This window comes from Pristiophorus japonicus, chromosome 13 (genome assembly GCF_044704955.1).
Source record: "Pristiophorus japonicus isolate sPriJap1 chromosome 13, sPriJap1.hap1, whole genome shotgun sequence".
Lineage (NCBI taxonomy): Eukaryota > Metazoa > Chordata > Chondrichthyes > Pristiophoridae > Pristiophorus > Pristiophorus japonicus.
Genome location: NC_091989.1, coordinates 91,439,523 through 91,461,141, shown reverse-complemented (window position 1 = coordinate 91,461,141; position 21,619 = coordinate 91,439,523). Strand labels below are relative to the sequence as shown.

Below are 21,619 nucleotides of genomic sequence, written 5' to 3'. Positions count from 1 at the left end.
TGATTTCCCCTTCATGAATCCATGTTGCGCCTGCTTGATTGCATTATTCCTATCTAGATGCCCCGCTATTTCTTCCTTAATGATAGCTTCAAGCATTTTCCCCACTACAGATGTTAAACTAACTGGCCTATAGTTATCTGCCTTTTGTCTGCCCCCTTTTTTAAACAGAGGCGTTACATTAGCTGCTTTCCACTCCGATGGTACCTCCCCAGAGTCCAGAGAATTTTGGTAGATTATAACGAATGCATCTGCTATAACTTCCGCCATCTCTTAATACCCTGGGATGCATTTCATCAGGACCAGGGGACTTGTCTACCTTGAGTCCCATTAGCCTGTCCAGCACTACCCCCTAGTGATAGTGATTGTCTCAAGGTCTTCCCTTCCCACATTCCCTTGACCAGCAATTTTTGGCATGGTTTTTGTGTCTTCCACTGTGAAGACCGAAGCAAAATAATTGTTTAAGGTCTCAGCCGTTTCCACATTTCCCATTAGTAAATCCCCCTTATCTTCTGAAGGGACCAACATTTACTTTAGTCACTCTTTTCCGTTTTATATATCGGTAAAAGCTTTTACAATCTGTTTTTATGTTTTGCGCAAGTTTACTTTCGTAATCTATCTTTCCTTTCTTTATTGCTTTCTTAATCATTCTTTGCTGTCGTTTAAAATTTTCCCAATCTTCTAGTTTCCCACTAACCTTGGCCACCTTATACACATTGCTTTTTAATTTGATACGCTCCTTTATTTCCTTGGTTATCCACGGCTGGTTATCCCTTGTCTTACCACCCTTCTTTTTCACTGGAATATATTTTTGTTGAGCACTATGAAAGAGCTCCTTAAAAGAGCCTTCATCTTCAAGAAAGGAGTCAGAAAAATCATCCAGTCGCTACACCAAGCAGGCATCTCGACAACCAAACCCCAAAGGAAGCAAACAACAAGACTATGTGACCCCCTACCTCATGTGATGTGAATGGGACCAGGATCCCGATCCCTCCAGACAGTGTCGTGTACACAAGCGATTCCGAACCACCAGGAATTAACGTGGTCTTCTGCAGCGAAAGTACCGATTCTCCCACATGATAATTAACAATGATCTCAGCCTTAACAAAGAACACACAATTATATAAGGACTTTCTCCTCTTACTCAGGTCCTGCTGACCCAACCTCAAGTTGAAGACTTGCAAGTAACCAACCCCTTACCGAGGCCAGCCCAGACGCGTGTGTCTATGATTCTCCACATGGGCAGCTGGTTCCTTACAGCTGGTTCGAAGCACTGAATAAAAAAGTGGGTGAGTTGCCTGATCATCTTCAGCATGGTCAAAAACCCAGAGAGCAGGCTATCTATCTCAGAGTACCATGAAATGTATTGGTAGATCAAGCATATGAAAAACGCCTAGCAGCCCAAATGTAGATACTGTCCTTCCAAATATAGGTCATGTAGAATGTATAAATCCTGGGGTGAAGCCCACCAGTTACAGGCCTGTCACTGGTGATGGCAGGAGTAATTTGCGATGAATTAACATTATGCAACATTCAGATTGGTACAACATTGAAATGCATTGGCTTAAGTGATTTGTGTCAGTGGTTCCAATATAACACACAAGCTAATGAAAGCACGGCAGACCCTTCTCCTAGATGGAGAGCTGTGACAGGGCAGGGAGCGGAAAATAAAATCGCATCAGCAAAGACACAGCAAAACCAGAAGTGTAAGTTGCACTCACAGGCAGACTTGGGGGGGTTGATTTAAGTGTGTGGAAGCAACCATTATTTCCACTGCTGCAATGTATGTGTTAGGCTAATAATATTACTGCACTCGTATACGATATATGATTCATTTGTAGCCCGCCTCCACTTTAACTGTGGTTTCTAACAGACCTGCTGCTACATACGCAGTTTTATTCCTCCTCAGTTCTTGTGGAAACGGGAAAAAAAAAAACTGAGGAGGCAGGGTTATCCCAGCTACTACACAGCGTGACACAGGCAGTGTTAAAACAGGCACATTGGGCCGTTTTTCCCTCTCCTGCTGTGGGAAGGTGCTCAAGCCTCTGTTTGACACAGGCCTATGTCCCATCACCACACGGTGCAGAGTGGCCCGGATGCAGGACACTGGTTGGATTTGCGCCCCAGGACTCAGGTGGTTGAGTAACCACATCACAGTGTAATTATGAAAGCATACAGATACTTGTCAGCTAAAAGCCAGAAGGACAGCCTCCTGACCATAAGCATTCCACCAGGTCAAATTTATCGCATGTGGGTGGCAGCCTCAAGTATCTGGCAGTGCAAAATGTGACTAAATAGCAAGTCCCCTCATATTAGCATGGCCACAGAAACAATAGCCAACTTCTCCCCAACACCCCCCCAAATCTTTGTGCTCATGATAGTAAGGGGACTTACTAGTGGGGAATGGAACACCCATTGTGCTCCGCTCAGCCTTCCGAGTGCGCCACTACAACATTTTCTCACTTCCCGCATCAGCCACCTGACGGTTTACCCGAACGATATTGCCGATGCTGTGCTATCTGGCCTATGCCCAGAAATCATTCGATGTAATTGCCTCAATTTTTAAAAACCGTGCCTTACCTTCTGGGAAGCTCCATTAAGCAGACCTCTATCCCATAATGCCTTGTTCCCCGTAGGATCTTCGTCAACGTCGTCACTTGTGTTTGGAGGCAACCTCACCTGCAATGGTCAAAGCTCATTCTTAATAATTAGCACTTCTACTCCCCTTTGTCCCCTCCCAAAAAGACATGTCTGGGAATATTGACTGCAGCATTTTCATTCTCGGCAGATGTACTTAAAGTAAGTAACCACCTCAAACATTCTGCCAATCACAAAAGACCAGTGAACCGGTGACAGTTGCTATATGCCATATATCAGGCAGTTTCAAATTATATTAACTTGTGTTTGTAGTACCCTAATTTACAATATAGCCCCCACCACTTAAAATGTCCACATTTCAAATGGGCAGTCGCCCATATCGGCCAATAGCCATTATCCATTCGCATTGTCAATTTCAAAGTTACTAGTTATAGCATCTTAAGTAATCAATTTCATTTCAGGCAGAAACATCCATAATTACTATAAATATTCTGCATGGGAGGAATCCCCGATCACCCAGGTCAAGAGAAAAACATGTTCGCTGTACATTTCCTAGACTTGCCAAAATGTGTTTAGATTATCAATCTCTCCCACTCAATTACTTCATTAGCGGATATGACTTTAAAAATTTAGGATGGGAAATAATGATTTTAAAATAAAGTGCTGGAATTATCTCTTATAAAACAAGGTGGTGATAACATTCAGCAATAGGAGCTGGCTGAGTGACATTATCCAAACACATTTCTCCAACTAAATATTGGAAAGACCACTGTCTTCCGTCCTTGCCATTAACTCCGTTCCCTAGCCACTGACTCCATCCCTCTCCCGGCAACTGTGAGGCTAAACCAGCCCTGGTGTCATATTTGAGCTCTCGATCCATGCTATCACAAAGACCATCTAGATCCACCTCCGGAACATCGCCAGACTCTGCCCCTGCCTCAGCTCATCTGCTGTTGAAACTCTTATCTATCTTGGTTACCTCTCGACTGGACTATTCCAACGCACACCTGGCCAGCCTCTCATGTAGCACCCTCCATAAACTGAAGCTCATCCCAAAACTCTCCTGCCTTGCATCAAGTCCTGTCCACCCATCATCCTTGTGCTCGCGGACCTACATTGGTAACGCCTTGATTTTAAAAATGATCATCCTTGCCTTCAGTTCCCTCCACGGCCTCGTCCCTCCTCACCTCCAACCTTCTCCAGCCCCACAACCCTCCAAGATATCTGCGCTCCTCCAATTCTGGCCTCTTGAGCAACCCCCATTTTAAATCACTCCACTATTGGTGGCCGTGCCTTCTGCTGCACAGGTCCCAAGCTCTGGAATTCCCTCCCTAAACTTCTCCGCCTCTCTCTTCTTCAATGCTCCCCTTAAAACCTACCTTCATCCGCCCAGATATCTTGTATGGCTCGATTATCAAATTTTGTTTGGCAATGCTCCTGTGAAGCGCCTTGGGACATTTCACTACGTTAAAGGTGCTATTGTTATTGTTATAAGCAACAACCTAACTCGGGAGCTGCAAAGCTACATTACAGATGCCTCATGGCTGAGGTCCAACAAAAAACCCGGGACCTAATGAACAGGTGGTGGATGGAGAAAGCACAGGAGATACAGCAGCTGGCCGACAGCGAGGATTCTTCATCACAGTCAAGGCCACCTACGGTCCAAGCACCCAAGGCCCCACCCCACTGCTGGCCAAGAACGGGGAAACACTCAAGACACCGAGGCAGTCAGGGCCCGCTGGAAGGAGCACTTCGAAGATCTCCTCAATCGAGACTCTGCCTTTGACTCGAGTGTTCTCGACTCCATCCCGCAGCATGCTACTCGCCACCACCTCAGTAAAACCGCAACACTGCACAAGGTAGAAAAAGCCATAAAAGACAGCTTAAGAACAACAAGGCTTCGGGAGCGGATGGAATCCCTGCTGAGGCACTGAAGACGGAGAGGCACTACTGGCACGAAGACATGACCTCATCTCTCTCATCTGGAGGGAGGAGAGCATGCCGGGAGATCTGAGATGCAGTGATCGTGACCATCTTTTAAAAAGGGGACAAGTCCTACTGCGGCAACTACAGAGGAATCTCCCCGTTATCAGCCAGAGTCCTCCTCAACCGTCTTCTCCCTGTGGCTGAGGAGCTCCTCCTGGAGTCACAGTGCGGATTTCGCTCCTACGGGGCACAACGGACATGATTTTTGCAGCGTGACAGCTGCAGGAAAAATGCAGGGAATAGCACCAGCCCTTATACATGGCCTTCTTCGACCTTACAAAGGTCTTTGACACGGTCAACCGCCAAGGTCGATGGAGCGCCGTCCTCCGTTTCGGATGCCCCCAAAAGTTCGTCACCATCCTCCGCCTGCTCCACAACGACATGCAGGCCGTGATTCTTACCAACGGATCCATTACAGACCCAATCCGCGCCCAGACCGGGGGCAAACAGGGCTGCGTCATCGCCCCCAACCCTCTTCTCAATCTTACTTCATGTCATGCTTCACCGACAGCCGACAAGCTCCCCGTTGGAGTGGTACTAAACTACAGAACCAGTGGGAGCCTGTTCAACCTTCGCCGTCTCCAGGCTAGGTTCACGACCACCCCAACCTCTGCGTCTGCGCACAGAGGCTGACATACAGGACATAGTTGACGTATTTGCTGAGGCGGACGAAAAAGCACGGGCCTTACGCTAAGGTCCTCCACTAGCCTGTCCTCACCGCACAGCACTGTCCTCCAGTCATCAAGAGCCACAGCGCGGCCCTGAACGTGGACCACCTCCCATCAACAAGACGTTGTCGACGAGATCCACCACCACCTTCAGTGTGCCAGTGCAGCCTTCAGCCACCTGAGGAAGTGTTTGAAGACCAGGCCCTCAAAACTGCCACCAAGCTAATGGTCTACAGGGCTGTAGTAATACCCGCCCTCCTGTATGGCTCAGAAACATGTACAGTAGACATCAATTCGCTGGAGAAATACCAACGATGTCTCCGCAAGATCCTACAAATCCCCTGGAAGGACAAACGCACCAACATTAGTGTCCTTGACCAGGCCAACATCGAAGCACTGACCACACTTGATCAGCTCCACTGGGCAGGCCACACAGTTCGCATGCTAGACACGAGACTCCCAAAGCAAGTGCTCGACTCGGAACTCCTTCACGGCAAACGAGCCAAAGGTGGGCGGCAGAAACGTTACAAGGACACCCTCAAAGCCTCCCTGATAAAAGTGCGACATCCTCACTGACACCTGGGAGTCCCTGGCCAAAGACTGCCCCAAGTGGAGGAAGCATATCCGGGAGGGCGCTGAGCACCGAGTCTTGTCGCTGAGAGCATGCGGAAAACAAGCACAGGCAGCGGAAAAATAAGTGTCGGTACGCATGTACTCACTATACATGGTGGGGACTTTGTAATACAATCTCGTCGCTAAGGTCTGTTGAAATACATGTACATTTGTAGACAGTCAATTACAATAGCACTGACTAGAACAGTCCCAATGACAGTAACATCTACCTGGGCCGATGGGGGTTTTCATGTGCACTACAACAGCCCCGAACCATCACCTCTCCTGGGGCTCAATCAAAAATGGAGCAGTCAGTAACAGGACATCAATTAGTCTCTTCTTATCTTGGAGACATTGTCCATTGAGGAATCAAATGGCAGCATCCTCAGTGTGCATCCACACCACGTGGTGCCCAAAAGCACCAGGCACGTGACTGAGAATCACTTCTTCATTCATCGGGTCCCCAAGAATTATTGGACATTATCTGGACATTGCGTTTTAATATTTTCTCACTGCAGAAAAAACTGGAAGCCTGTTTGTGGGAGGGACCCGGTACTTTTCCATGTTGGACTTGAAATGATGGGCAGCAGTGGTCTAGGAAGACAATGGCTAGGATAAGGCAACTCACCACAGGTAATGGGCAAATGGAGGGTCCAATGTTAAGCAATGTGAACTCATCAGAGTTAGATCAGATGAACTGATCAGAGCCATTACTTGGATGAGATAACCCCCAAGAGGCTACAAAAGAAAGCCATTAAGCCCCAGACCGGTCAGAAGTGAAAAATCATCATTGGACTCAAAACAGGAAGCCTCGAAACAAGGAAAAGACTTTATTCGGCCTGCAAAGGCAAACAGTGTGGGGATATAAAAGGGGCCGTGTGGCCACTGCTCGCTCTCTCCTTTGCTCTCGCTACTTCGCCTCTACAAGAACCGAGCACTCCTCGTGGGACGGAGAGAAGAAACCAGAAGCGACAGGGTTTCACCAGGAGAAGCAGCGAGTAAGCCAACGAATCGGTGAGCATCATCCCTGCCCACGCAATTTTAAGATCACAGCCACGTGAAGGGGGTATCGTGTGTTCTTCCAACCAAGCCTTACCAAGGGTTTTAGTGGGGAGATTTTGCTGCAAGGACCATAGAGACGTACACTGTGGATCCGAGCAGAGGGTTTAGACGTTTGGTACTTCTCGATAGGGACCGTTTAGACATGCCAGGGTATTGTATTGTACTACATCGTCACTGTGTTTACTCGTTTTGCTGTGTTGAGGTAGCTTTAATAAAAGTATTGCCGGTTGAGACCGAGGTATTTGTCTGTGACTCATTCATCTGTTCAGTACAGTAATCACTCCCAGGTCTAGAACTATTGTAACATGAGGGTCTGTTGAAAACACCCAAGGGAAGCCACTTACACATCTCAGCCCAAAACATTAGGCATGTGATTAAGAATCACATCTCAGCCAGCTGCACAAGTTTACAGGGATAGACAAAACCTAGTATTTCACTTACCACACTGATGTTGCCAAATTTATCAGCACCGGCCATGGTTTCATAGTCCAACAGACAAGCTGTGGTGATCCAGCGGGGTAATGTATCATCGGCAAAGATGATCAGCTGGTTCTCGTTTCGTTTGTAACGAATCCAGAAGAAGCTTTCCTGTACATCTGAGACAACGACTCTGTGCCCGATGGTGTGGATTGCCACTATAAAGTTTGGAATGTGCTGAAGAAAGTAAATCGCAGAAAGAGAAAGTTACAACAGATGTTCATTTCACAACGAAATCCTTTACTTAATTCCAATTAAGCATACTTGCAGTAGTTACATAAGTTCACTTTGCAGACTCGGATAAAGCCATGGCTACATGGAAAGATCTTTCACTCTGAAGAACAGAGAAAGTACACTATTGTGATTCCTCCCCCACCCCTCATTTACTCATTGCTGCTGTGTCACAAAGTCACTCCAGTGTCAAGCTAGTAAAAAGCAACAAGTAATCAAAACAGTGCTGGGGGGGGGGAGGGGAGAAAAGAGACAGAACTGCCACTGAACAATCTGTCACTGCACCTTCCTGAAACCAAACTGCTACCGCCTAATGCTGAAACAAGAGACAAAGTCACAGTTAACAAGATAGTGTCCCAGCATTCCCAAAAGGCAACAAAGCCCCCTCCTAACTGCACAGGTCAACTTTCATATCGACTAGGTTTCCTACAAGGTACAGTAAAATATGTAAATTAGGACTGGTCTTTTTTGTCGGTGTCTTATTATAAAATGATCCTCTCGTATGTCATTTTCAGTAGAATAGGGAGTGGTTTATCCATCAGCCACAGCGTCAGAGAAACCATTCTGTCCGTGGGATAGAGCCAGTCAAGCAATCAATCGCAGAGACGAAGTGGTTTTACTGCCACTATGGATGCTGGGTAAAGAGCACCTCATCCCACCAACTTGCATACGCTGGCCTCAAGAATTCAAACTGCAACGGTGATCCCGACTCAGTGCAAGCTCCAGATATAGCAGCTTTGCTACAGATCCCATGTTTTAAGTTGCAAAAGGGCTCGGTGTACTGAAGGCTGCCCGCTGTTGGTGATTTGCAAGTGCCTGTGGTACCAGAGTGCCTCTTGTATATTTTACCATGCAAGTTATTTGGGTCGCTCAAATCAGGGTCCATTTTTCAGAAGTGACCAGTTATACAGGTTTCACTGTACTTTTTATTGTTTTTTCCTTCCTCCCACCCATGCCCCGTATTACTGTTCCCGAGCAGTCATGTGAAATTGTCCACGGTCTCCACCAACATTGTCTAAGTCAGCGTATATTCCTACAGTGCAGTGCTTTACCTGTGCCCTGCTCTGCCACCACCAGGCAAGAATGAGAGCTAGTTCTATTGCACTGTGATGTCATGAACAATTGGACTACCAATAGCAACTATCAGTTTTAAGCATCATCATAAAAAACCATCACCCTCAGCAACTCTACCTTATTTTCACATTTCCGCAGCAGTTTCTTCTTCCCCAGATCATAGATGCGCAGGAGCTTTCCCAATCCCACCAGAGCTCGACCCTGGAAAGGGGCGATGGCTGTTGGAACATCTTCAATGGATGTCTGGGGGTGAGCGGGAAGAAGAGAGTAGAGATAAAGATATAAACAGAACCATCTTATTTATACTAGGCTAAGGAATTATTTGAGTGGCATTAAATTTAACAGATTTAGATGTTTGCCTTTATTATATGGACTAGTACTATAAATTACAATTAAGATTCATGTACTGGAGCATAGTGTGTTTTCTTTTAGTGTCAAACTAGAATGACGGAAATGAGTGACTTGGGTGCAGTGTATTTGAAGCATTGGGCCCCCGTTATCAATATTGGTTTGTTACAAGTTTTGGGTCGGTCTTAGATACTCTCTCGGATCCAGCAACGCAAGTCACTCCTGTATCCATTCGGAGTATCTTGCAATTAGGGCTGTGTCTGTACTTTTGTCTCGGTCCTTCAAAAAAGTGTGAATTTACTTGCTTTAAAAACCCAGCATTTAAATGTAACCCGTTTACACTTTGTCAAGTTTTGAGATTTTGACCATTTTCCACAATGTCTAACCCACGTTACTGACCTGCCTGCTACACACATGCTAATTTTATTTAACCAGGGTCTTTCAAAATTTCAAAACAAATCAGGTTTTCCTTTAGTCATGATACTTTTTAGAGCTCATATTTAGCACAAATTATGTTCTTCAGGTTTAAATACAGACTTGAAATACAGCCTCAAGTCTCAACATTCAAAAAAAAAATATATATATATTATATACTTTGTATGGGGTTTATCCCAAGGCTCATCACTACATCTAGTTAAGTGATGAAATATTTCAGAAATGTTAGCAATCTTGGGTTTAAAAAGAAACCATACAACAATCGTTAAAAGCAGCAGTAGCACAGGAACCGTGGCATCCCTAATGGGAGTGGGAGAAAGTGGTGTCAGCATACCATTTGAGAGATGCAAAGCATGACGGGATCACAGACGCTGCCTGACCCGCTAAGATTTCCAGCATTTCCTGTCTTTATTTGCAGAAGGGCCCAGGTTTGATTGCTGATCCATGTAGTAGGCTGATCTCAGACAGGGTAGCAGCAAGGGCACTACAATTGGCTTCAGCACTCGAACAAGGCAAGGGCCAAATCAGCCAGGATTCCTGCTCCTGATCACTCACCAGTGGCCTCTGTTGGAAGGTGCACATGCAGAGTTCTGGTCAGGCAGGATTAGGCTCAGCCTAACTCTGCAATCTTCATTAGTCTGGTGGTACACACACATCTAGGCGCATACATTAATGGCCAGGAGAGAAAGAGGCAGAGGGAAGTAAATTGGAAAACCTGCACAAAAATGAGGTAATTTGGAAGAGACGCTGGTAACTTTGAGCTGTGTTAGGATCAGAGCATACGCACGCTGGAAATCCAGGGGGCACAACAATAAGGAAAGAATAAAACGCATTTAACAATCTGCAGACTATTGCCCATATGCACCACCGTCTCACCTTGTGCACGAACTCCAGCTTCTCTCCGCTGTTGATTAGTTTGTACGTGTAAATGTATCCACCTCCGACTGAGCGAGGATTGAGGATCAGGTCCTTGCCGACTCCAACCAGCACATACCAATCATCGCCACCATTCCCAAACTTACAAACAGCAACACTGGGAACGCAATACACCCAATATTAGCACAACCCAACAACTTCAACAACCCCAACATGCACACAAACGATGTGCATACTTAGTCCCACTCGCAACACATTACAATATAAAAGCACCTGAGCCACAAACTACATTTTCAGCCAAAATATTCAAACACGGCCTTGGTATGTCCCCCATGGCATTTTATTGTGAAACTGCTTCTTGCCATTGATGCTCTACACTTCGTTCCCCAGCTATCAAAGAGGGGTTAAAGATACTCAATGTTGAGATGTGTTGTCAATAATAAACCCATGAACTACTGACACCCAAGGAGGCCAAGACTTATATTTATTTAATTAGGACCAGACACTCAACAACTAAAGCACTGCAAAATCGCAGCATACGAGAGAAAAGCAAACACAGATTTAGTACTGTGACTAAGACAAGCTGGATTTTCACATCATTCACAGCCCTTGTGAACTAGTGCACATACAGGTACACTGACAAGTACTATGGATGGATATTATACCAGTAGGCCATGTGCCCTATTAGAATAAAGAACTCGGATTAAGTGTGCACAATATTTGTGGATAAAATTCCATAGGTGTTGTAACCTGCTGAAGTATATGCATTTTATCATGGTGGTTCTTGTGCTAAAACCTGTTATACCTGAATGCTGCTTCATTCTGTTCCAACTGGATTTGATCATATACATTGCCCTGGATGGGGTTCATTACTCTAACAACAGATGCCCACTGTCCACTCCCTGCCTTGGGGGATCCAAAAATGGACTCAGGCAAGTTCTCGTTCAAGAAGGCAGCTGCCATCTCTGCTGCCAATTCTCGCTCATCCTCTCCAGCCGCTTCCACCATTTCCTTAACAGATAACACAGAAGCATTAATATTCTGATGTGTTAACACTCAAATTGTTAATCTATCTTACTCCAAGATGCACAATTCCAGCCTTTTCTGCTCTTAAACACGGAAGTCTTAATCTATTCAGAACAGAGTTGTTCACATTCCAATTCAGTAACTATAACCTGCGTTGTGAAAAGAGCCCAATATATGCGGTTGAGGGTCAGTAATTATTTTAGTATCCAGTTAAGCCTTATTAGCATGTGCTCTGCAGCAAGAATTAGTATTGCCATCCTTTTTTTGGTACTACAACAGAACGGAGCCAAGCATTAATCGGCGAGTGGCAAGTTACCTCGGCCATTTGCTGTTTGCGCTGGGCTTTGGTGGCCTCCGTGTAGGCATTGTGATCGGTCTCGATGACTATGATGTTGTTGCTCTCTGGGTGGATGACAAACTTCCTCGGGGTGTACTGCAAAGAGAAGGAAACCTGATTGAACACCGCTCCCAGCTTCTCGAGAGCCAAGATTCTAGAAAGAAATCAAAAGAAAAAAGTAAATGCAAACCTTGCAGCCCAGAAATCCACTCCTCTGTCACTACACTTGCACAATAGTACATTACCATAATAGCCCTCTGAACGAGGTTAACTGGATTTATGAAGTCGCAGTGAAACACACAAGAATGAAACCTACGTTTGAGATGCCTATGCTTACACCATTCTCTAGCTGAATGAATAAATGAATAAACCACTCCCCAGTCTTGCCATCTGTAGGAGGCATGCAAGGGGTATGCAAGACATGACCTCTATAAATCAGTGGGAAAGAGATGGGGCCATCAGAAATACACAACACTTCTTCCGGAGAGTATGTTGTGTCTTATAAATTTGATTTGATTGAGTGGACGAGGGAATTCAGTAGACATCTTCTACCTGGATTTTCTGAAAGCCTTTGATAAGGCTCTTCAAACTTGGGACACTGCTCAAAGGCAGTGCCTGATGCATACTCATTACATAGGACAGCAGTGTCTGGAAATGGGGTTGATACGAGTAGCTCAGCCATGACCTAAACCTATAGGGTAAAGGACACACAATATATCAAAATAGTGATGGGACTATAAAGCACAGCTCGAGAACTGTAATGAGCCAACTTTAAATCAGAACAGTGCAGTAATCATGGTATCAGGTGAAACACGGACTGAATGTATCATCATTTTAAAAGTTGGTCACTTTTTATGCTGTGCTGATACATCTATCGAAGTTAAATGCCATTTGCCCAGAGCACATCTAAATCTCTTCACATTTGATTGTACTCCTCGACTGCCTTAATCCATGCAGTTTGGTATCATCTGCAAACTGACCGACCATGCTCCCAAGGCCATTACTAGAGGCCGAGGACCGATCCCTGGCAGCGGGGGATGGGGGGCACCACTGGTAGCATGCCTCCAGGCTGAGCCACATCCATTTACAACTTTTTGGCTGCAGGATTGGAGCCAATTCCGAATAAATCGTATCAAATTCCTACTGATACACAATTCTATCTTGTGAAGTAACCTAGTGTGTCAATGCGCCATAAAAGATCTTCAGGATTCGTTCAGCAGACATTAGTACCACACGACCTGGCCGTCGTAATCAGAGCATCCACGCTTGGCATGGCAGATTTGTTTTTAATTACCTGAACTTTGGTGTTGGGGATCTTGTCCGGTCATCTGATCTTCATTAGTCGCCTCAGGCATCTTAGTTAAAGTGGTTCAGTTTCTTAATGTGGCGTTAATATACCTAGAGCAGGAGCCCTGTACACTGAGCTTGGTTTGCAGGCTGGTGCCTCTCTGGTCCCAGAGGCGCCCAGAGTTTGCCAAAAGCTCAACTAGCTTTGGCGATTCTGCAAGATGCTTCTGTATCGGTAAGACTTTTCTAGACAGAGTGCTGCCCAGGTATGTGAATCTGTCTACAGTATGAAGATTGTGATCACCGATTGTGATAATTGATTTGAGTTGTACTTTAGGTTGAAGAGCTGCCCGTGGAATTGTCCCCAGCTTCCATCACTCGAGCCATCATGGAATTATTTGACCATTTCTGTCTGGACCCAAACTTGAGGATTTTCAAGAGACCTTCTCTATGGACATTGGCAAATACCTTGTCAACAAAGACGGAGGACTCTATTTTTCTTGGAGCAGTCTGGCTGCAAAGATCATATTAGTCGTGCCTCTTCCTTTTCTGAACCCACATTGACTGCTCGAAGGATTTTTTTCAGCAGTGTTTTAAGTAAAGCGATTAACCATCACTCTCAAGGATTTTTCCAGCAATGATAAGTAAAGAGATTCTTCATTGATTATCAGATGAAACAATTTCCCCTTCCCTTGTAGAGACGAATAATTGAACTTTTGGGGATTTTTTCCAAGTGCTTCCCGTTTGCAGCCAGATGGTCGTTGCAGTCTCGGAGATAGTAGGTTCTTTTGCAAGGATGCAATTGGTTACTCACCGGGCAGCTGATTGATGGCCTCATCACAGATAGCCAATTTCTTATTTTAAATAGGTTTTGAAAATGATCAGCCCACCTTTTCAGGATCTGAATTTTGTCTATGAGGAGAGTGAGTTCTTGTATGCTCATAACAGGGGCGGAGTTATTATACAGGGAGCCATCATATACAGTCTTGAGAATTATCGGAATATAGGAACAGACCATTAAGCCCCTCGAGCATGTTCCACCATTCAATGAGATCATGGCTGATCTGCGACCTAACTCCATATACCCGCCTTTGCCCCATATCCCTCAGTACCTTTGGTTAACAAAAATCTATCACTCTCAGATTTTAAATTAACAATTGATCTAGAAAAAATTGTTTGTGGAAGAGTGTTCCAAACTACCACCATGTGTGTGTAGAAGTGTTTTCCTGATTTCACTTCCGAAAGGTCTGGCACTAGTTTTTAAGATTATTCCCCTTAGCCCTAGAATCCCCAACCAACCAGCGGAAATAGTTTCTCTCTATCTAGCCTATTTCCCTTAATATCCTGAAAACTTTGATCAGATCACCCCTTAACCTCTAAATTCTAGGGAATTAAAGAAGTTCTTCATGTCATTCTGGTCAGCATAGGACTGCAATTGATATAACTTTTTGCTCCACCAGATATCACACACAATCCTTAGTTTGGTCTGGACTGGTTTACAAATGTTGCCTTAAGCGTGCTTCTTCTTGGTTAATGACTTGTCCATTATTCACAACTGAGTGCAGCTGGTGATTCTCATCAAGCAACCTGAAAATATAATTTTCCATCAATGCTGTTGGCTACGGAGAGTTTGGCCCAAGACCCCCAAAAGCTGCATTGTGGGCCGTGTCTCTGAAGCAGTTTCAGTCAGCTGCAATGTCACCAGAAGCTGTACCTGGTGATCAAATGGTTTTAAATAGCTGTGCAGTTTTTGTCTAGAGCAAACAGACTCGAGCTTGTTCACATTTAACTTTTGAGTGATTATTTGCCCTGGGGCCTCCGAGGTGGTAATGTAAATGTTGTGTTTTACGCGAATGGTCTGTCCAACATTCAGCGCACCTCATTGCTTTGGTAATCTTGACGTCTTTTTCCTGACTAAAATGTAAAGAACTTACATCTATAATCATGCCATTCACAACCACAGGATGTCCCAAAACGCTTTCTAGCCACTGAAGTATTTTTGTTCAGTCAGTTGTAATGTAGGAAACACTGCAGCCAATTTGCACACAGCAAACTCCCACAAACAGCAATGTGATAGTAACCAGTTAACCTGTTTTAGTGATTTTAGTTGAGAGATAAATATTGACTCGAGAAGTCCCCAGTTCCTCAAAATAGTGCCATGGGACCTGTTACGTCCATCCAAAACGGGGCCTCAGTTTAAAATCTCATCCAAAAGACAGCATCTCAGACAGCGCAGCATTGGAGTATCAGCCTAGATTTTTGTGCTCAAGTCTCTGGAGTGGGACTTGAATCCACAACCTTCTGACTCAAGAGGCAAGAGCGCTACCCAGAGCCACAGCCGACATCACAATGTAATCAAAGAGATGGCAGTGTTTGGAACAAGGGTGCATGTAACACGTCTTGCTCCCATTTGGCAACTGGAAGAAAGTGTTAGTGGTGATCAGGCTGTGTACAGCGTATTTACTTAGGAGCAGAAGGCCACTGCTATTGCAATTCCCAACGCCACCCTTGCCAATGATGTCCCGCCAGGTTTGATGGTCTGAGCAGACACGAGCGTTGAAGTTGGCCGGGATGATGAGTTTGTCAATATAGATACCCGAGAGATTGGGTGGTCTTCATGGAACTTGTTTTTTGATTTCAGCTGGTTTGGTCATGGTCCATAGGCACCAATGAAGGTGGTCTGACATTTCCCAGCGAATGGCAATCGAAGGGTCATCAGGCAGTGATTGATACCTTTGGGAAAGTTCTCAAGTTTGTCTGCAACACTGGACTGGATAACAAAGCTAACATGGGACTCGTGACGTTCCTCCTTGGGACAGCTAGTCCAGAAAGTGGTAAAGTGAACACCAGTTTCCTTAAATTGGCCAACTTCAGCAAAGCGAATTTTGCTTTAGTGCTGCAATATCTATTTTATATTGTTTAGTTCTCTGGCAATAAGCACAGTTCTGCTTTCAGGTCTCTGATGAAGCATTGGCCACAAGTCTTCAAATATTCAAGGGAGCAATATAGAGGGGGAAAGATTTTGCTCCTTGCTGCTGAAAGAGGCATTAATCTTCTTTTGACTTTTCTTAAAACAGAGGTCCACAGATCTCCACTTATAGGGGTAGATAAGTTTTTTTTAATATAAAATCGCCCAATTTTTGGAAAGGATTGTGTGATGCAACATGATACCCACCCAGATAGCGGTACTCACCATATAGACACTTTATTAAAATGTTTAGCAGCGACAATCCCGCTTTACATGGTCAGTCATTTTATGGGTGAAACCTACCTCAGCGTGTTGGTGGAGATGGCCACAATACCCTCAGGACACTGCTCAGAGGCAAAGCCAGATGCATACTCTAGAGTTTCATAGGACAGCGGTGTCAAGTGGAAACGGGATTGGTACGAATAGCTCAGCCATGACCTGCTGGACATGGCCAAAACCTATAGGGTAAAGGAAACAAACGATATAGAATCAAAATAGTGAACAGCGATGAGATTAGAAAGCACTGCTTGAGAACAGTCACAAGCCAACTTTAAATCAGAACAGTGCAGTAATCATAAGATATCAGGTGAAACACGGACTGAATGTATCATCATTTAAAGTTGTTCAACGTGAGGGTTGGAGGATAATGACTTCAAAATGACATAGAAACATAGAAAAATAGGTGCAGGAGTAGGCCATTCGGCCTTCTAGCCTGCACCGCCATTCAATGAGTTCAAGGCTGAGAACATCACTGGAGAATTTCTAACATTCCTGTACCATTCCCACATTTTTCCCTTTAACGAGAATCCAAAGTGCCCCCTGGGTCCCTATTTTGGGAAAACTACTTATAAACATATCCAGACCAGAGTACAAAGGCATACCCAGCCAGCCAAAGGTACACTGATGAGTACAGAAATTACTTTCCACGGGGAGCGTGGGCAGGTTAACAAATGGTTCCTGCCGACAGCATTTAGAAAACAGCTGAGAAATCCCGGGGGGGGCCAGCGCAGATGAAATCCCTCAAAGTTTGAAGCAGCTCAATAAAAAAGGAAAATGGCTGGTAAGGAAAGAATGAGGAGTTAATGAAATTTTGCAGAAAATCGAATGGAAAGGCAAATCGTGGAGGAGAAAGTTATGAGTCACAATAATTACTTGACACTTTCCAGTTCGCATCACATCACACATTTCTGTCCAAGCTTAGAGTGTCCTTTAAGTAAGCCATTGCTTAAGATTACAACCCCTGATCACCAAGTACTGCTCTCTCAATTTTCGTGTCATTATCGTCCAACCCTTAGCTCGCGAAGGCCGGGGACAGAATTGTGCACACTCACCGCTTCTTGTCCCTGCATCCTGACCCTGAAAAGCTTGACGGGCCGTGATCCGAGATACCTGGTCCTCGTGTCAGACAGGTCTCCGGTGACTGGGTCCAACACGGTCCTCAGTAATACACCATTCTAAAAGAACCACAGGAAATTCTTAGGATACACACCAGGAAACAGGCACTCAAGCTGGGAACAAGGCACATAGAAATACAGCAGCACATAGAAAATCTGTATTTATAATCACAAGTCTCGCAGCCGGTACCATGTGCACACTTAAAACATTGCCCTTGCCCTGGTGACGGTGCGGAGTTGCAATGACAGAATCAGGGCCACGCACTAAACCCCGTCACAGCATAGCCCACATTTCAGCTGTGCTGCTGGGGCGTGGGATGTCACAAAGGGACTCAGCACAGTGAGAAGAGGGGTAACCAAGAATCAATTAAGTCATTCATGTGCATCTGCAAGCAGCATGTTACAGATCAGTTTAGGACAGACAAAAAGCAAGTAGCCTGCCCATCCTTCAATACATTCACACATGAACTCCTGCACAGCAAGCGAGCCCCAGGTGGACAAAGGAAACGTTGCAAGGACACCCTCAAAGCCTCCTTGATAAAATGTAATATTCCCCATCGACACCTGGGAGTCCCTGGCCAAAGACCGGCCTAAGTGAAGGAAGAGCATCCGGGAGTGCGCGGAGCACCTCCAGTCTCGTCGCCGAGAGCATGCAGAAAACAAGTGCAGGCAGCGGAAGGAGCGTGCGGCAAACCAGACTCCCCACCCACTGTCTGTCCCACCTGCGACAGAGACTGCAATTCCCAAACTAGACTGTTCAGTCACCTGAGAACTCACTTTTGAAGTGGAAGCAAGTCTTCCTTAATTTCGAGGGACTGCCTATGATGATGCTTGCCTGGTGCTGGCCCACAATTTAAAAGTCCCTGGATAGTGAAACTGGAGTGGTTTATAACATTATTTCAAACCTCATTAGATTACAAAAGCAAAATACTGCAGATGCTGGAATCTGAAATAAAAACAGAATGTTGGAAATCTCAGCGGGGCAGGCAGCATCTGTGGCGAGAGAGTTAACGTTTCAAGTCGACAACGTTAATTCCCGGTTTTCTCTCCAGATGCCGCCTGACGCACTGAGATTTCCAGCATTCTCTTTTTCTCAATCGATTACAGCCTTGCACAGAATGAACATCACAGACACAGGCCATTCGGCGCAACTGGTCTGTGGCTGTGTTCATGCACCACATGAGCCTCCTCCCACTCTATTTACTTCAACGCACCCTCTCACTATATGCTTCTATTCCTTGCTGACTCTAGCTTCCCCTTAAATACATTTATAGGCTATCCGCCTCAACCACTCAATGTGGCAGTGAGTTCCATATTCTCATTTCTCTCTGGATAAAGAAGTTTCTCCTGAATTTCTTACTGGATTTATTAGTGACCATCTTAAGATTTATAACCCCTAGTTTTGGACTCCCTCACAAGTGGAGACATCTTCTCTACATCTATTCTACATCTTCACGACATCTACCCGAATGTATCTCATATTTTAAAACCTCCATCGGGTCACTCTTCAGACTTCTGCTTTAGAGAAAAGAGCTCAGCCTTCAAATGGTGGTGGCAAATTGGTTTCCCAGCTTGGGCATCTTTGGCTGGTAGCAGGTATCATCACAGACAAGACTGCAAGATTTCTCCATGTAACTGAAGCACAATGGGGTCCCCTCAGTGAATGATTACTATTATAAAAATCATCACACATTCAGTGTCGAACACAACTGATTAATACAACACAGGATTACACAGCAAAACCTGCTGTTCCTGGGGGTTATCAAACTGAGAATGTTGCACAATTCATACCCACTAACACTCACTGACCCAGGTACCTATTGAGTTCACTCACCTGTAAACCAATGTTTAAGTACAAAAAGCCAATGGAACCCTTCTCTCCCAACTCATCCTGTTTTTCTGCACCCCCCATCTCAACTATACAGAGAGATTCGGGTTGTGCGGGAAGTGCTTGCATACTGAGAGGCTGCAGACAGTCCTGAGAATGACAAGGAAGACAAGGTTACTGCAGCTCCCTAAATAGTGTAGTTGATGTGGTACTGAGCAATACAGATCAATCCCTGCTTCAATCCCTGGTCTGTGCAGTCAGCGCTGTAAAATATTCCCAGCAAGTATGGGAATCAATTTTCCCTGTAATTTTTTTTGGCCCACACTGACCCTTCAAGGGGCTGCGCAGGCCATTCAAAAAACCCCTCCTGCGTGGACTTTACATTGAAAAGTCGATTCCCTGGAGCAGTGCACGGCCACGCAGCTTACAGGGAACATTGATGGGAATGATTCTAAACATTATAGACCGGCCTCTCTCGCAAATGTTATATTCGAGGTGGAGTGCAAGTTACAATCTAGTGGGGTTACTGGGCTGAGAGAGAGAGGGGAACTGAAGGCCAGCAGCTCTTCATTACATCTTTGCGCTGCTAAAAGCAAGAACTTCAAAAACAATAAAATGCTCATTCAGTTCAGTGAAAGAAGTGCACGAGAGATTAATTCAAGAAACTGCCTGACAAATTTGAAATCACGATGGAAGGTTAAAGCTCACAGCACAAGGACAACACCGATCAGAAAGTAGCAATGAGAAGACACAATTGGGAGGTTAGAAAAGCCGTTATATTGTAGGAAGCAATGACTGAGATGCGGGGTTTCAGTTTTGCAGTCCAGGGAAACAAAGTAGGAGCCTGCAGTGATTTGCCTGGATTTCAAAGCAGGGTGGATACAAGAAGAACAATGAGCTTTGAACAAGGAAGGAGTCATGACCACAGTAGTGCCAATAAAATAAGAGGAAGACTGAACAAAAATTCAAACAGAGGTACTGGAGGCTCGAGAGGAGAGGGGAAGTCATTAGACAAGTTTTTCTTGTGCAAGAGATATTAGAAAAGCTTCTCCAAAAATGAGAGCATTATTTATGCCCAGTGCGCGCTCAGGGCATTAATTGCAAGGTCTCGAATGGAAAAGACATGGTCAGTAAGGAGAGGAAACTTGGTCATCGGGGTAGCTTTAGTGATGGAAAGGTGGGTGAGCCACTTGGTCAGATAGTGAGATCAAAAAATGCAAACAAATAAGGCACGAGGCATGAAAACAAAGGCAAGAGGTGGGAGCTGTTCAATGAAAACATTAAACTGAGAAAGTGGGCTAAGGTTACGGGGTCCAGATCTGAACCCTGGCCACTTCTTGTGTGTGCCTGTGCCACAGTATTAGAATGGACCAATGAAATTACCAGCTCTCTGGAGGAACAGCCACCCTGGTAAAGTAGTTTGTCTGCATATTTATATCATGCTGGCATCTCGTGGTAGGAATGCAGCATTGCAACACTAAGCTCCAAGCAGAATCCTCCCCATTTCTCCCGAAGGTGCCGACTCATGCGGAGCTAGCAGACCGAAGTCTCCCACCCCAAATTAGAAGAGCACAGTCCATCAGCTTATTGGGAGGTCCCGACACCCACACAACAGGTGAGACTACATCTTTATATTGCTACCAAGCTGCAGCATGGCCGAGATACACTGGCCACGCCAAGTACAACAGACTCGACCCATTCACAGTTGCATGCATTTCTCTGGCCAAACCACACACTGGCATGCAAGAAGCAAGACTGGCCAAATTCGCATATTTTATATAATTAATTTTAAACGGGAAAGGGGGTTAGTAACATGCAGTAACGACTATTACTCAGTACGTCCTTAAGTTTTCCCAAAAGGCAATTGCTCAAAACTTACCGAAGGGTCCAGAGAAATGATCCTGACCGTGTTGTCTATGAGACCCACAGCCAGAAATCGAGAACGTTGCTCCCCTGGAGGGACATTTGCTAAACTCATGCAGACCACGTCGGTCGACATCTCCTTCCGCTCCGTGTACTCATTCAGTTGTCCAGACTATAAACAGAAGTTTGCAAATACAACACATGAAACAATCCTGTGCACGAACAGACCACCGAAACAACACATTGAAGCAACCGGTTAACCCAACAGGAAGAGCTTTATTATTGCAACATTAACCATTAAACATTTCAAATACAATTTTAATCCAAAAATACCCCTCCCCCCTCCCAATTCTAAACTTGTTTTACTGCCCGACATAACCTGATCTGTGCTTTCTATACATCACATGAATAAAAACCTTTCACTAATTGGTTTCTTCTTCCACCTGGCTCGCACTAGCCATTTTAGAAGAAGTGAGAACAATTTTCAAGAATAGAGTTTTAATCTGCTGGAAACCAGATGTGAATGTGGTTCTTTTACTTCTGGTCGACTAC

At 45.1% G+C, this 21,619-nt stretch overlaps 1 protein-coding gene across 2 annotated transcripts in view; it reads right to left on the bottom strand.

Annotated features, from left to right (window-relative positions):
* sf3b3 (splicing factor 3b, subunit 3) overlaps window positions 1-21,619 on the bottom strand; it is a 60,780-nt gene that overhangs the window by 6,895 nt on the left and 32,266 nt on the right. For both annotated transcript variants that reach the window (XM_070897762.1, XM_070897763.1), the window contains exons 15-25: window positions 21,084-21,239; window positions 19,211-19,354; window positions 17,314-17,436; window positions 16,286-16,440; window positions 11,707-11,881; window positions 11,170-11,375; window positions 10,365-10,521; window positions 8,823-8,948; window positions 7,365-7,577; window positions 2,578-2,676; window positions 954-1,097 (exon numbers count right to left, since the gene is read on the bottom strand). In XM_070897762.1, coding sequence (XP_070753863.1) covers window positions 954-1,097; window positions 2,578-2,676; window positions 7,365-7,577; window positions 8,823-8,948; window positions 10,365-10,521; window positions 11,170-11,375; window positions 11,707-11,881; window positions 16,286-16,440; window positions 17,314-17,436; window positions 19,211-19,354; window positions 21,084-21,239 — 1,698 coding nt within the window. The remainder of the gene's footprint in view (window positions 1-953; window positions 1,098-2,577; window positions 2,677-7,364; window positions 7,578-8,822; window positions 8,949-10,364; window positions 10,522-11,169; window positions 11,376-11,706; window positions 11,882-16,285; window positions 16,441-17,313; window positions 17,437-19,210; window positions 19,355-21,083; window positions 21,240-21,619) is intronic.